Consider the following 16,041-nt stretch of genomic DNA (forward strand, 5'->3'; position numbering starts at 1 on the left):
GACCATGATATAATTACTGGTTGTGTTAAGAACTGTGCTCCTGAAAGAAAAACTACGTCCAAGCTGATAAGGTGTTACAAGAGGGCTAACTTTGATCAGATGAATCGTGAACTAACTTCCTTTTCAGAAGAGTTCTTAGCTGAATGTTCTTTTCGTTCCACTGAACAGAACTGGACGCTGTTCAAATCCACCCTACTTAAGCTTATTGCGAGACACATACCGACCATTTCAATTAGGTGCAGTAAAAGTGCACCTTGGTTCGATGTGCGATTGCGAAGGGCCAATAATAAGAAAAAGCGTTTGTATACGTTGGCCGTTGTTAATAACATATCAAGTACACGGGAAACGTACAGAGAGAGTGATAAGAATTATCAAAGAACGCTGAAAACCATACGGCGTCAGTTTTACAGCAATGTCTTACCCTCCATGCTTACTAATAACCCTCGTAAATTTTGGAGCGTAATCAACCCATATTGACGTCCTGAATTATCCTTAACAAATTCTAGTGGTGATCAACTCGATGATGCCCATGCTGCTGAAGTTTTTAACAATGCTTTCTCGTCTGTTTTTACACGTAAGTCCTTCCCACTTCTGTAGTTCTCAGTCCAGCTAATAATTATTATATGCCTCCATTTGTCATTTGTGAAGATGGTATTCTTTCGTTATTAACTAACCTAAAGGACTATACATCTATGGATTCCCTTGGCTTTAATAACAAAATTCTAAAGAATTTATCTTATAGTATTTGTCCAATCATTTGTGCTCTTTTTTTCGCAGTCATTAGCATGTGGTTCCATCCCTCACGACTGGCGCATAGCCAAAGTTATACCAATCTTCAAATCGGGCATTCGCTCCGATCCTCTTAACTACAGACCCATTTCATTGACTTGCACCTTCTCAAAGCTCCCCGAACATGTTATTCACTCACAGATCATTAATTATCTCGAAGATCACATCATCATTTTTAAACAGCAGCACGGCTTTCCCAAAAGATTTTCTTGTGACACTCAGCTTGCAGGATTTACTAACGACCTATTTGCTTTCATGGACGTCGGGTTTCAGGTTGACGCCTTGTTTCTCGACTTCTCGAAGGCATTTGATCGTGTCCCTCACCACAGATTACTACTTAAGTTAAGGCATCTCAAAATTGACACCCAGGTTGTAGCATGGAATAAAGACCTCCTCTCCTCTCGCATTCAATTCACTTCCGTTAATGGCTCTAACTCTTCAATGGCGCAGGTCTCATCCGGCGTACCTCAAGGGAGCGTGCTAGGCCCTCTGCTCTTTCTAATATTCATCAATGATTTACCTAATGGCATTTCTTCTCAAATTAGATTGTTCGCTGATGACTGCGTTGTGTATCGTGCCATCAAAAGTGACCAGGACCACCGATCCTTGCAATTTGACCTCGAATCCATCAATTCATGGTGTTCATCATGGCTAATGAAGCTAAATCACTCCAAGACCAAACTCGTATCCTTTACACGAAATCTTAACCACCTCCCGACCACATATACACTTAACCGCACACCCGTCGAGTCAGCTACGTCATACAAATATCTAGGACTTCACCTCCAATCCGACCTATCCTGGAACTGTCACATCGATCACATTCTTGCAGCTGCTAACCGCTCTCTTGTTATGTTAAAACGTAATCTGCGTCATGCTCCTGCGAATGTGCGAAAACTTGCGTATATCAGTCTAATCCACCCTAAAATTGAGTACGCTTCAGCCATATGGGACCCAGAACAAGCGTATGTCATCGATAACATCGAAGCCCTGCAGAACCGTGCTGCTCGTTTCATTTTCTCTGATTACTCTCGCTTCACTAGCGTCACTGCCTTAAAAGCTCGCGCAGGTCTTCATAACCTTTCCCATCGTCGTAAACTGGCCCGTTTATCTCTTTTTCATAGAATTTATCATGATCCGTTGCTTCATGACGACTTTTTTCAGTCACCCTAAGTCATCTTTCCACGCCGCGATCACCCTCTCAAGATCAATCGCATCACATGCCGTACTTCATCCTTTGCTAATTCGTTCATTCCAAAAACCATCATTGAATGGAACCAGTTGCCTCGAATTATTGCAACAGAAAGCAACATTTCGAAATTTAATGAACTTTTAAAAAATGATAACCAAGTTTAGTGTTCTGCTCTGTTCTGAACAATGCTTTTTTGGTGTGTGTATTCTATTATGTTATTCTGTAATTTTGCGTTGCATTTTTAAACACCTCTTTCAATATTTTTCAATATGTGTTGTGTTATTGCGTTGCCTTTTTCGTTATACTTAAGCAAGTCTTGTTTTATTTGCAATTTTTTATGCTGACTATGTCTCTATTGCGTTGTATCTTTTTTTCCTACCCCCATATTTATTACCCTTCCAGTGAGGGCCTTTAAGGGTTTCTTAAAATAAATAAATAAAATAAATAAAAAACACAGTGTAGGTCCCCTAACGAATGAATCACTGCGCTTTTATAAGTTACAATCTAAAGGTTACGATGCATATCGCGGTGCTTTATCCTTTAAACTGGCATGATACTATCAATGTTACCTCTATGTGAGAGGGAAATGAAGTAAACACAAAGATAAAATTATTGTAGCAACCATGTAACTGATAAATATTAAGTTACTTGCCGTTTTTCGTAAACGTTACCGTGATTAGAATGTGTCAGTGCATGAAGACATCTATAAGCGAGCAATGAGATCTTTATTTTTATGAGATCTTTATTTTTAAGCACTACAAGGTTCTCTATTATACAGATCAAAGGATACATCATATAGGTTAAAAATTCGACTTTTTAAATCTGTTTCTTAGTATACGCCGTGCTCACGCCTCATTTTCAATCAATGAAGGTGAGTAACTTGGAAGCCGCTCAATTGTCCTCGTGCAAGTATCCTATTCTCTGCATGCTGGTATTGTGGTTGGCTGAGACTTTGAGGCGTTGCAGGCAGGTTGTGCGGTGCTTCTTGTAGGCTTCCAGAAGCAGAGAATCCTTGGGGCCCCACATGAAGTTTGGCCTGACCGCTTGCCTGATATCCTGGAACGAAATGAGTGAGTGTGAATGAGTCGTGCGAAATATTTGCTTACGTAAAATGCATGTATAATGTGTGTTCTCTGTTAATTATGTGCATATGTAATGTATCTAACGTTGTTACCAGATGTAATAGGTATAATTTCTTTTTTTTTGTTTTTCGGCTGTATATTGAGCGAAACCCGAGTTCTGATACAAAGTGCACTTTTTGTATATGTATTGTCAACGCTGTATGAACTGAACGGGGGCAGGGGCCTCGTCAGGCTGTCTCAGCCTTTAGTCCCTGTCTCCGCAGGAAATGAGCTGAAAAATAAATTACTTTGAAATGTTGATTCAGGTGTACTGAAAAAAATTCTGGCGGATCCCACGCATTGTGAGAATTGGTGTCATGCGAAACAGTCAGCTAATAAAATGTGCCTTTGTCACATTGTTTGGGTTTGAGCCAAGCGGTACGAAGTGGATCGACATCGTTATGCAAATCTAGTTGTTTACACAACGTGCTCTTGCCAGGCACGTCGACCGCATTGGGACGTCTGAAGGGCAGCTTGTAGTCCGACGTAACGTCGGCACTCACGTTTTATAAGAGACGTCAGTTCCATCGAATAGTATCTCACGATACCGCGTGCTGATACGCGTATTATAAACAGCGTTCGCTAACAAAAGCGTTGCTCGGCAGCGCTAACTGCGCTGCTGAGAAATGCTGAGCCATAGTAGTATGTATGTAATGTAAGAGTGAATAGGTAGCACTGCCAGCACCATCGACGTTTGAGAAGCACTACTGTGACTGATGTTTTAAAGCTGAACACTTTGACAGATTTGCCTGTCTGGCAAAAACAAGAAATGATATACTGAAATGATTGATTGATTGACTGAATGATTGATTGAAAAAAAAACAAGAAATGATTGACCAGCATCTTGTAACCAACTTATCGACAAGGGTTCTCACAACCGAAGAAACTTCAGTACTCTCTGAAGGCCAAAAAATTACACCATCTCCCGCTAAAGGGGACCATGAGGCGATGCGAAGCCGGAGCACTTGCACGATCGCGTTCCGTTGGCGTTCGTTGGGCATGCTACCAACCTCGCGTCATGGAACGCGAAGAGGGACGCTACGCGCGTCGTATGTTCCATCTAGCCTGGCCGTTAATTCTCACAGGGCGAGCGGGGAACGCGGTCGACAGGCGGGCGAGTGGGGGGCAGCGTAGGAGAGGAGGGAGAAGGGGAGGGGACGCGCATGCGCTCGAGCTCATCGCGGCGTTGCGCAGGAGAGAATTTCGGCATGTCTAGCCCGCGTTTCAGAGGAAGAGTGGAAAGGGGGAGGGGAGAGAAGGAAGAGAGAGGGAAAGTGGAGAGGGGAATGGAAGAGGGGAGGGAGGGGAGAGGGAAAGTGGAGAGGGGAAGGGGAGAGGGTGAGTGGAGAGGAGGTGTGTGGAGAGGGTATGCGCATGCGCAGTAAGGGTGGTCACGCCGCACACCACCACCACCACCGGATTGAGCTCCGCCTTAAGATACTTCGCATCTAAAATTCAGTGTTACCACGGACAAACCCCCCATTCCGAAGATGGTCGCCGCACTGGAGAACGACATCCGAAACCTAGAACCCAGTGTAAGAGGTCAAGTGCGACTCAAAGCAATTGGAATTATCAGCTCGACGAAGAACCGCACGAAAGAAAGAAACCTGTCTCCAGGTGAAATGAGCGCACTAAGAAACCTACAAAAAAACACAACCATAGTAATCCTACCTGCAGACAAGGGCAACTCCACCGGTCTCCTGAACACGCGACTACGAGGAGAAAGTATCAACATTGTTAAGCTCTGTAGACTACGAGAAGCTAAAAAAGGATCCCACCACAGGAACACAACAAGTATTCAACAAGATGCTAGCAGGAATATTCCGGGACAAACCAAATTTTCGTTACCTTTACCTCCAACTAATATGCAGAAACGGGTCAGCACCAGCGTTCTACGGCCTCCCGAAAATTCACAAATCTGGAGTCCCCCTGCGCCCAATAGTAGACTTCTCACGCTCACCAATGCGATCACTATCCACGTACCTGCACCGGATAAATTCTCCCCTAACCGGAAAGACCGCGTCTCATGTGCGCAACGCGGATGACTTCGTCGGACTGACGTCAAAGCTACGACTAGAGAACGACGAGTGCCTGGTATCGTTTGATGTGGTGTCTCTGTTCACCAGCATACCGATACAACTGGCAGTCGCCGTGACCCGGGATGCCCTAGAACGCGACAGTGCTCTGAACGAGAGAACTCCTTTGAGTGTGGACGAAATCTGTCGACTCCTGGAACTCTGCTTATCAAATACGTATTTTTCCTTTAAAGGCGAATACCACAGGCAGACAAGAGGAACACCAATGGGAGCCTCAATCTCCGTGACCGTAGCCAACATCACCATGGAAAACAAGGAAGAGAGAGCCCTGAGCACCTTTGCACAGAAACCCAAAGTGTTCTTCAGGTACGTGGACGATTGTTTCTGCATTATAAAGACACCGCAAGTCACCGACCTACTCAGCCATCTAAACTCCATAGAACCGGACATTCAGTTCACTTGTGAGCGCGAAAAAGACGAATCCCTTCCATTCCTTCATTTACTAATCAAGCGAGTAGTAGATTCCCTAAGTTTCTCAGTCTACCGCAAACCTACGCATACAGGCCGCTACCTGCACTTTAATTCAAATCACCCTGCAAGCCGCAGAACATTAGTAGTCAACACTTTGATAAGAAGAACGGAAACGCATTGCGCATTAGAATCAGACAGAAGGAACGAAAGAAACACCGTGGTCAACGAACTCGAAAAAAAAAAAAACGGCTACCCGCCCCATCATTCGGAAAGCAATCCGGCAACAAAAAAGAAAACTACTTCCAACGGATCCCCCAGCGTCACCGCCATCCCAGAAGCGAATCTCTCTCCCCTACGTGAAGGGCAGCCATAAGCAGACTCTTAAAGAACGAGGGCATAACGGTCGCACACAAGTCAACCAACACAATAAACCTCCTTCTACCGAAACCCAGGGACTTTCCAACAAGAGAAAGAGCGCAAGGCGTCGTCTACAAAATCAAATGTTCCGACTGCCAGGCCGCATACATTGGCGAAACGAAAAACTTGACCGAAAGAATTAAACAGCACAAAAACAACGTCAGGACGTTCTCAAGACAACGGAACCCCCTTGCAGGACACTCGGAAGATGCCGACCATAAGATTGACTTTGAAAAACCGAAATCATAACAACAGAAACTAACCAACAAAAATGGCTGTTACTGGAGCCGTGGTTTATCCAAAACACCGAAGGCAACTTAAACCGATGCAAGGGAAACCTGCTGTCAGTATACATTCACGGACTAGCCACAGCAAGGAAAACCAATTCCAACAAAGTCGCGAGTGAGCAAAACCGTCCCCGGCCGCCCCCGGCCCATCAATCCCACGCAACCGCACCAACCGCGGCAGCCGCAACGCAACCCCTTCAACGCTCTCACCACCGAAGAAGACGCGCCTGCCCTCCTTCTCCCCAGCTGGTTCGAAAGAGAAGTTAAAGGCTCTGAGAGTTGCACCTCGACACCTCCGCTGTCACCCCCCCCCCCCTGAAGAAGGAATCGAGTTGGTTCCGAAACGTCGGGAAATAAACCCATTTTTGGTTGGAGCCCTTTGAATGTGACTGATGTTGCACAACCTGTCACATTTTAGAGATGGAGCCGAAAATCAGACAAAAAAAAACAAGATGAAGGAGCATCATGACGTGGCTCCGAAGATGACAAGCATGACGTGGCGTTGAGTGGCGACACCAGAAGAGGAAAACGACGTAGCGCATATAAAAGGAAGGTGACGTTGGTATTGGGGGTCCGGGGTGTTCTATCCCGAGCGCGTAAACTGGGTAGAAGCGTCACCGGCTTCTGTTCAGGGTGCTCATGCTCCTTTGTTCTACGGCACCGCACCGTTGTCGCCAGCGGTTCGAGGACACGTTCAAGGAATTCAAGGAGCGGGGAATCCCCGCCTGTGCCACCGACGCTGCGCCGGCGTCTCCCTTGGTTGTCGTGGTCGCCTGTGTCCTGCGTTGCCGTAATCACATTAGGGCTTGCAAACACTCATTTTCCGTGAGTGGAACATCTTCATCTTGGCTTTTGGTGTCAATTTCAGTCCATTCTATGATGACCGGGTCATACCCGGTGATCTTAGTCGCTGCCATATCCGGGAAGCCCCGACAGCAGCTGGGTCGAACATAGCCCTTGACAGGGCCAGCTCAAAATGGCCAATGTTGTATCTTGTTATGCATTGAGCGTGTCAGCTCGGAATGGCCACACCTGGTGAGGGGCCCTTTAAGATACCAACACGTGTTGAGCACACCCGCAGTTCCCGGGCTATGGTATGCGGGCATGCGTCGCACGTGAACGGAAAACTGCTTGATGACGTGCTTAACAGACATGTCATGCCATTGAGGCGAAAGCCTTGGACGCCAGACGTGAGGCCAAGAAAGCTTCCAATGCTTCCAATCTCGGAGGCACTGCAAAACTACGTTGGGTGCAGAATGCATTCGGGATGGGGTGTGTGGGATCAATAAAATCGACTGACAACAAAAAAAGGAGTGCTGTTTTTGGGAGAGTTCGAAATTCATACTTGGAAGGCTAGTGCTAGTGGACACGGACTAGAGGAAGACACACGGACACACATCCGTGTCCGCGTCTCTTCCTCTAGTCCGTGTCCACTAGCGCTACTCTTCCAAGTAAAAGAAAGAAGGCTTTCGCGTTCGAGTCGTCTCAGGGAAACGAATAAGGAACCGTGTGACATTATGTTATGACCTGTCATTGATGTTCATCATACACTCATGCCCCTTCTTTGCCAGTTTTGGTATATGCCACGTTAAGAAAACAACCCTGAGAGCGTCCAGATGTTGGCGGCTAGATAGATAGACAAATGAATAGATATTGTTGCGACGTGACGGCGTCCGACGTAGACGTGCCGTCGTCACTTGTTTAATGATAAGACGAAGGCGTGCGGCCGAGGAAGGAAGCGAGAGGCCGAAGCCGAGCAGCGGACGTCTACGTCGGACGCCGTCACGTCGCAACATTTGGTGACCTCAGAGGCAAGGATAAGCGACCCGCACTGCACCGCTGCCACTCAGCTCCGCAGCCATGTTCCAGCCAGCTCAAGCCTGGCAGCCGCAATTGGACCCACCGCTGCCACCATTCCGCACCTCCTGCCTACAATCATGGTTCGAAGAGTTCGAGGCGGCCTTGGAGCTCAACAACATCTGGCTCCAAGAATTCATGTTCCAGGTACTAGAATACCATCTTCCGCGTGACCTCAAACGCCACCTCACGTACTTCTTGTGGAGCCCTCGCCCTTACGATGATGTGCGACACGCCGTGCTCCAGTTTTACGGCATCAGACATCGTCCATTTCCAAAGAGCGACCCTGTGCCACCTGACACGCCTTCATCTACTTGGACGCCTCCCGCACCACGGCCAGTCCAGACCGTTCCCCTTCCGAGTACCGGCTACACAGGTGACGGAGACCACCCTCCCGCGCCAATCGACCCATCGACTGAGAGACCCACAATCCTGGAGTCCACGGCTCCTGCCTCTGACGTGCCGGTTCTGCCACCAGAGCCACTGCCACCTCTCTCCATCACGGATTCGACGCCGGCTACTGCACCGTGCACCGTCGCATTTGCTGCAGAATCCTCTGCTGCTCCACTGGCTGCCCGGGGCCATTCGACGATCGCAGACGAGTCAGGTGATGTGCCTGCAGAGCCCTCGCCTGTCCCAATACCAGTAGAAGCCCGCGACACCGCTGACACCACGGATGCAGAGCCCGCTTTCGCGTTGCACGCCAGCGGATTTGCCAACACATCGGCGCCTGCCGCTCAAGCGCTCGTAGACTGTCAACCCGATCATGACCTCTCCTCCAACGCCTTAAATGGCAGCCAGAGTTTTCCAGATGTGCCTGAGACGATTTCCTCTGATCTCTCTGAGGTGCCACGCCCCACGCCCTCTTGCCTATCCACAACTCAGGCACGATCCGGTGTCGTGGACGGCCATTTCTCATTACCTCCGTCGTCTTGTCATCATTTCAGGAGAGGCTGCACCAGATCTATGCACAGCGCCCGACTCGTGATCCGTCCAGAACATACATCGCGCTGTCGACAGGCCCACTGTTGTCGGCGCTCAAGAAGCCGCACCGCGTGATGGTTTGCTTTGGGTCGATCAGGGCGTTTGCACCTCTTCCAGCACTAGCACCTTCAACGCACCTCGCTGCTGCTAGCGACGCGCAATCATCGCGGTCCTCGCCCACTACGTGGTTCCCAGTGCCGCCCGCCGGAACAACCGGACTCCTTACGCCTTCTACCCTGATGACTCCGATTTCCCAGTGGACATTCTAGGAACTGCGGCGCATGTACATATTGTTTATTTGTTCCTCCTACCTTTTTTGTACATATATTTTCTATCGCACAACGCGCTTGGGGAGGAGCCCATCTAGCGCCGCGCCAGTGGCAGCCAGCCGGCCGGAGAAAAAGACGACGAGCGCCAGTGGCTCGTGGCAGTTAGGATGTTCGGGTGCTTTTGGCTGGTTGGACGCCACGGCCGCTGCTCGGCTTCATGCCTCTCGCTTCCTTCCTCGGCCGTACGCCTTCGTCATCTCATTAAACAAGTGACGACGGCACGTCTACGTCGGACGCCGTCACGTTGCAACAATAAATTGTGAGCGCTGACTGTGTAGTTCATATACTTCATCTGTGCATACAAATACATACGACGGAGGGCGCTTCCTCGTTCTCTTTGTTGGGTATTTCTGTGAGATTTAATTCCTGGTAGTGTTAGCCAGCGACCCACGTAGCGAAGGCGGCGAGGGCGGAACATTCTTGTTGCCAGAAGGCGCCTCGTGACACGTGATCTTTGCACGATCCATAAACCCTCGCCCGCTCATCCCCATCAACTCCTACAGCCCAGTGATTTCAATCAAGCAGGCGACAATTAGAGTGCGCTGCACTTTCGTTCACCTAACATGGAATTTATATGACCCATTGTGTTGCGATTCGACAGAGACCGATTCGTGCGATAGCCACATTGAAGGACTCACGGGTTGCAATGCGGATCTAACGTAATTCTTAGCTAGCGACCCTTCTGACAATGTTAAAGTTCAATTACTCGAGGGAACATCCGATCCCCGAATTCGATACTGTACCGCGGCTATGAATTCTCCGGTGTCTTCACTGAACGATAAACGGAGGTTTTTCGACGTTTGCCGTGTTAACACCACCAGTCTAAATGTTCAATATTGTTTGTTTGAGGAGCCAGTGGGTGGCAATATTATTCAGCGCAAGAAAAGACACAGCACAAAAACGTAATTAAATCGATGACCGCTATGAGTGGTCCTTCCTCGGCTATCGATTGTAGGGGGCTAAGTTTAGAGATATTTTTTAACGCGAAGCATAAAAGTGAAACAAAGGCTATTCGAATCCATCCGTCCGTCCATTCCGTTCGGTTCAGTTCCGGTCCGGTCCGGTCCGGTTCATCCATCCATCCATCCATCCATCCATCCATCCATCCATCCGTCCGTCCGTCCGTCCGTCCGTCCGTCCGTCCGTCCGTCCGTCCGTCCGTCCGTCCGTCCATCCATCCATCCATCCATCCATCCTTCATCCACTTGCGCTTGGGTACTCTCGTGGTCACCCCTCACCTTGGCATATACCAAAATTGGCATGAGAGTAGTATGAGCGTAAGACGTGCTTTTATACTAAGTAGAAAAAGACAAAACAAAAGAGGAAATCACTGTCACGAACGGAATGAAATCACGAACGGAATGAAGGCGGTAAAATAATTGTTAATGCGCTTTCTCTCTTTTCCTATACGAGTGTCGCTAGAAAGTTTCCGAGTTAACTCGATTCCACACAATGTAATGCTCACGTAGCTTCGCGTGAGAACAAATAAATATCGCCGACATTTCAGTGAACGCTTCCATACGATCATTGCTGGTGCCAATGGGAATCTACCAGCTTTGACAAGCATTGCAGATAGTATTTGCAAGCACACTTAATCAAGGGCATGGTAATTCAATTGTTAAATTAGGACACAAGAATAAGGGACCTGCCAATGCACCTGATATATTTGTTCATAGATATTCGGAACAACGTGTTTATGTTTCAACGAATTGTTAGCGTCTTGATCTGTTGCATTTGAATTCCAGATGGCTAAAACAGCTCCTGCTAACAAACCTGCCAACGGGTCCGACGTCCCTATTTACAGACTACCCTCTAAAGAAAAATGTTGCAGTCGCTTGCTCGGCTATTCCAGTTTATACGTAGCGTTAGCAAAGGTTGAGCTGATTATTCTTAGCTTACCTGATATTCTAGGATTAGCCTGATTATCATGCTTACTGCTCCTCCAATGACACACACACGGTATACGTATCATGTGGCGCATGTATATTTATTTTGCCAGGCAACTACTTCGGGATCAGATGAGTTAAACTTCTCTGCTCTTCTGCGCCGTTAAACAGCGTTTGCGCTCTCCTCCTCCATGGCTATACCACACTGGCAAACGCCAGTCAGAGGAACTATCAAGTGGCTACAGCAAGTGTCAGACGGCGACTGCACAGCGAAGGCGCATAGCTGCGCGCGCGCCGGCGCCAGTGCGTCTGCCGTGGCTACGACGTCACTCCTCTGGAAAGCGCAGACCGGCGGCGGCGGAGTGTGCGGGAGGTGCCGGCTCTGGTGCGCCAGATATGTGACGTCACTGATCCTCGCGCATGCGCAGCACGGCTCTTGAGGAGGCGCGCGAAACTAGCTCGGCAAGGTCAGTGTGGCTAACGCTACAAAAGGGAGCGAGAATGGAGAACCGGGCTGCGTTGCTCCTTCAGAGCAGCGACTTTCTCCTTTGCGGAAGCTTTACCCGTCCTCGCGTCTTCTTGCGGCAAGCGGCAGCGGAGAAACGTTTCTCCTCAACCACGGGGTCTTGTCCGCGCGCGCATGCGCGATTCCGTGCTGATTCCGATTACGTCGCGATTCCCTGCTGCGGAGAGCTGTCGCCAGAGTTGCAGTTCCGCTTATTGTAAGCGGATTTGGGCTTCTGTTTTCGCCTAGTTGCTTATAGAATTTTCCAGTCGCTTGTCGCGTTTTCTGGGCTTATTTGCATTTTCCAGCAAATACAGTTATTTTAGTGATCATCACGTTCCCGAATAGCGTGTTTGTCGTTCACTAATAGCTCGTCTGTCGATGACCCTGTGTAGCTGAGTGTTGAAGTCAAACATACGTTGGGGGAAGGAACAAGTGAAGTTAATCATGCGCTGGTAAACGTGCATTCAAACGAATGGAGACTAGCCTGGAGACATTGCTAAATGTAAATATGGGCTTTCATTCTAGAGCCGCATATTTTCGCTGCACAAAATAATTAGAGCGATTTTTTCAACTCCCCTTCGTAGTTGACTGATATTTTTTTATTTTACCTAAAGACATTTTCAAGAATGGGGAAATTCAATAAATTTCCGCTTCTTTTGGGCTTTCCCGCGAAAGTGGCGCCGCTTTTTTTGGGCTTCTTTTGTGATGAATGCTTACTTGTTGGCTCGGTAGCATCTGGCAACTCTGGCAACTCTGGCTGCCGCCTTCTGCGCTACCGGTATTATATTTTGCATCCTGTCGCACTCCACTATCTAGCACTACCAGACCTCGGCCAGTCGCGTGCTTAGGATTCTACCCCAGGATTGATACAAGCAATGCACGAGTGGCGTTTATTGTTTTGTTTTATTTGTACAGAAACGTCTGTGCCGTTTCTTTATCGCTCGGCGTGCGCACGATACGCCGCATACTTTCGTGTGTCTCGTGTTCCTTGTATACGTTAGCGCACTATCTGTTTGTCATAGATACAGTGTCCTGCTTCACAAAACAGTATTGTCTTATTGAATACCTCAAACTGTACAGCCGCGGTCACGTCTGTGTAGGGCGCGCGAGCAGCCGGTTTTTGCTCTGCGGGGTTACGCCTTGAGGCAGTTTCGGGCTCTGATGTGGTGTGACAGGAGCATGCGCAGCCTTGCAGTCAGGCTGACCACGTCAGAGCCCGAAACTGCCTCAAGGTATCACCCCGCAGAGCAAAAAATTACACCATATCCCGCTAAAGGGGACCATGAGGCGATGCGAAGCCGGAGCACTTGCACGATCGCGTTCTGTTGGCGTTCGTTGGGCATGCTACCGACCTCGCGTCGTGGAACGCGAAGAGGGACGCTACGCGCGTCGTATCTTCCATCTAGCCTGGCCGTTAATTCTCACAGGGCGAGCGGGGAACGGGGTCGACAGGCGGGCGAGAGGGGGCAGCGTAGGAGAGGAGAGAGAAGAGGAGGGGACGCGCATGCTCTCGAGCTCATCGCGGCGTTGTGCAGGAGGGAATTTCGGCATGTCTAGCCCGCGTTTCAGAGGAACAGTGAAAAGGGGGAGGGGAGAGGGGAAGTGGAGAGAGGAAGGGGAGAGGGTGAGTGGAGAGGGGAAAGGGGAGAGGGGTAGAGGACAGGGGGAATGGTGAGGGGGAGTGGAGAGGAGGTGTGTGGAGAGGGTATGCGCATGCGCAGTAAGGGTGGTCACGCCGCACACCACCACCGGATTGAGCTCGACCTTAAGATACTTCGCATCTAAAACCGGCTGCTCGCGCGCTCTACACAGGCGTGATTGCGGCTGTACACCTTGTCAAGCATACTTGGCAAGCAAGCGCGTTTTCAGTTTTGCAGGGCACTCAGAGCACTTATCAATACAAGAAGATATAAAAAGAGGCACCGAAGTTAATTTCTTCAACGTTTTAGCAAACGTGATACCACGGCACAGCGCATGCGTGAAAGTACGATACTATAAAATTGATGGAGTTTTGCGTGTCAAAACCATCATATTGCTACGCCCGCTTCTCGTTTCAATTTGATGTATTCGGGTTTGACCCGCAAGGACGGTTAGCAACGCTCGAAGCAGACCGCGCCGCAGTGTTTGAGAAGCTTCGCGATTGTAGTAGGTCATTTTGTTAAGATTGCGCGCAGGACGCGAATAGTCAGCATTATTACAGAGCTTGCGCGACCATTAGTGATAAGGCTGGAAAGTTCGATGCGTGATGTGTAAAAGACGGCGCGTCCCAGCCATGATCAGTTTTATCGACGGCCGACGCCCTGTTCGGCGCTCTCACTGTGCAGTGTGGCTCCGTTTCCCGGACACAAGTTCGGCCAAATATACATGCGGCATCGAACATTCGTGCCTTATCGCTGGTGGCCGCGCTAGTTCCAGAATGAACTCAACTGTTCGCGTTTGCGCGCTCAAGCCTATAAGAAGATTCTGAAACAATCTGGAAGGTTCCCAGCCATTCGGGTGCGGTTTGCTCAAGACAGCGATTACACGTGTAACGGACCAGTTACATAAATACAGTAAAACCTCGGTGATACGATCACGGCTGTTATGAATTTCGGAGCGATACGAATTTTTCTGTTGTCCCGGCCAAGGCCAATTAGCCTGCCATGTATTGGAGTACGGTTGCTACGAACCGATTTGCACCCCGCGACGTTTGATACGAACGTACGCTAGCGCACAGGTATGAACAGGTGCTGCCCGCGCTGTCGCGGAAGACGCGGCAGTCACGCGCGGGCGTGGGCATGCGCGCTGCGCGACCATTGCCAGGGCGGCGTTGCCTTCGAGATAGTGCGCGCGAAGCTTGGAGGCCTTTAAGGCCCGAACACACGTACGCGTTGCAGCGCGTCAACGCGTGATATTTTGACGCGGCCCGCGCCCTCTCCCTATGGAGAGGGAGGGCGCGCAGCTTCGCGTAGCCGCGCGCCCTCTCTCCCCGTAGGGAGAGGGCGCGGCGCCGCGTCAAAAAGTGACGCGTTGATGCGCTGCAACGCGTACGTGTGTTCGGGCCTTTATGCGCCTTCGCGTTTAGATTACGTCGCGCTTTTTTTCCCGACGCGTTGACGCGTGCTCCTGCGCTCGAGGCAGCAGCGTCTTTGTACTGAGTTAACACGTGCCTGCCACGCCGATGCAAGCAATGTCCCCGCAATCAGACGTTCTATGAAACAAGATTGAAACTTGGGCTGCGGGTCCGTCATGAAGTCCCATGAAAGGTGGACGAAGACCCCAAGAGACGAGTCGGACGGTCTTGGTGAAGGAACTGGGCCTCCATCTATCGTGTGCAAAGCGCTTTTGTAGCCACTTTCACCGCAGAACTCTGGTGTCATGCAGAAAAGCGTAGTAAGATTAGGAAGGCGCTACTAGCGGTCACGGGACATATCTGGTTCATTAAATAGACACGCGCGCATGCACCGTATATTTGCATGCACCGTCTAAAAACTTTACTGGCAATCATTCAAAGCTGTTCGTGATGTCGCTGCGGCCCTGAGAAACACTAAATGAAAACGTATGCCAACTTTTTTTTGTCGCATACTAAGTTTCCATGTTTTCTCGTGATACGAATTTCGGACGATACGAATATTTTATTGCGAGATATATATATATATATATATATATATATATATATATATATATATATATATATATATATATATATACGGTGCATGACCGGGACGGACAAAAACCAGCCGCGACTGTCCGTATAGTTGCTCTCGCAATAAAATATTCGTATCGTCCGAAATTCGTATATATATATATATATATATATATATATATATATATATATATATATATATATATATATATATATATATATATATATATATATAGATATTTGTGACGCAACGGTTAGCGCGACCTTTATTAGGCCCCGAAGGCACGGTGAAGCGACCACACCCGAGGCACAGATCACAATGAAGGCGAGTTCCCACTACAGATGAAGACGACAAACACCCATGATGATGACCATGTACGAGGAGGGTAGATGTGTCTAATGAATGCCCACACTAACTTTCCCCCCCACGCGAGAGCGGTCATCCTGACCGCGGGTTAAAACGAAGAACGCCTTGCGAAAGGCTTCATGCGTGATACGTGGACTATCTCTGCAGCCCGGCAGCGGCGGTCCGCTGGGAG

At 49.0% G+C, this 16,041-nt stretch overlaps 1 protein-coding gene across 1 annotated transcript in view; it reads right to left on the minus strand.

The window, feature by feature from the left end:
- Window positions 1-2,786: 2,786 nt before the first annotated feature.
- Window positions 2,787-16,041, minus strand: part of LOC119372594 (sodium- and chloride-dependent glycine transporter 1-like) — a 58,744-nt gene continuing 45,489 nt past the window's right edge. Inside the window, exon 5 of the mRNA XM_037643075.2 lies at window positions 2,787-3,037. Within this exon, the coding sequence (XP_037499003.2) occupies window positions 2,873-3,037 (165 nt within the window). The 3' untranslated portion in view covers window positions 2,787-2,872. The remainder of the gene's footprint in view (window positions 3,038-16,041) is intronic.

Source organism: Rhipicephalus sanguineus, chromosome 10, assembly GCF_013339695.2.
Source record: "Rhipicephalus sanguineus isolate Rsan-2018 chromosome 10, BIME_Rsan_1.4, whole genome shotgun sequence".
NCBI lineage: Eukaryota > Metazoa > Arthropoda > Arachnida > Ixodida > Ixodidae > Rhipicephalus > Rhipicephalus sanguineus.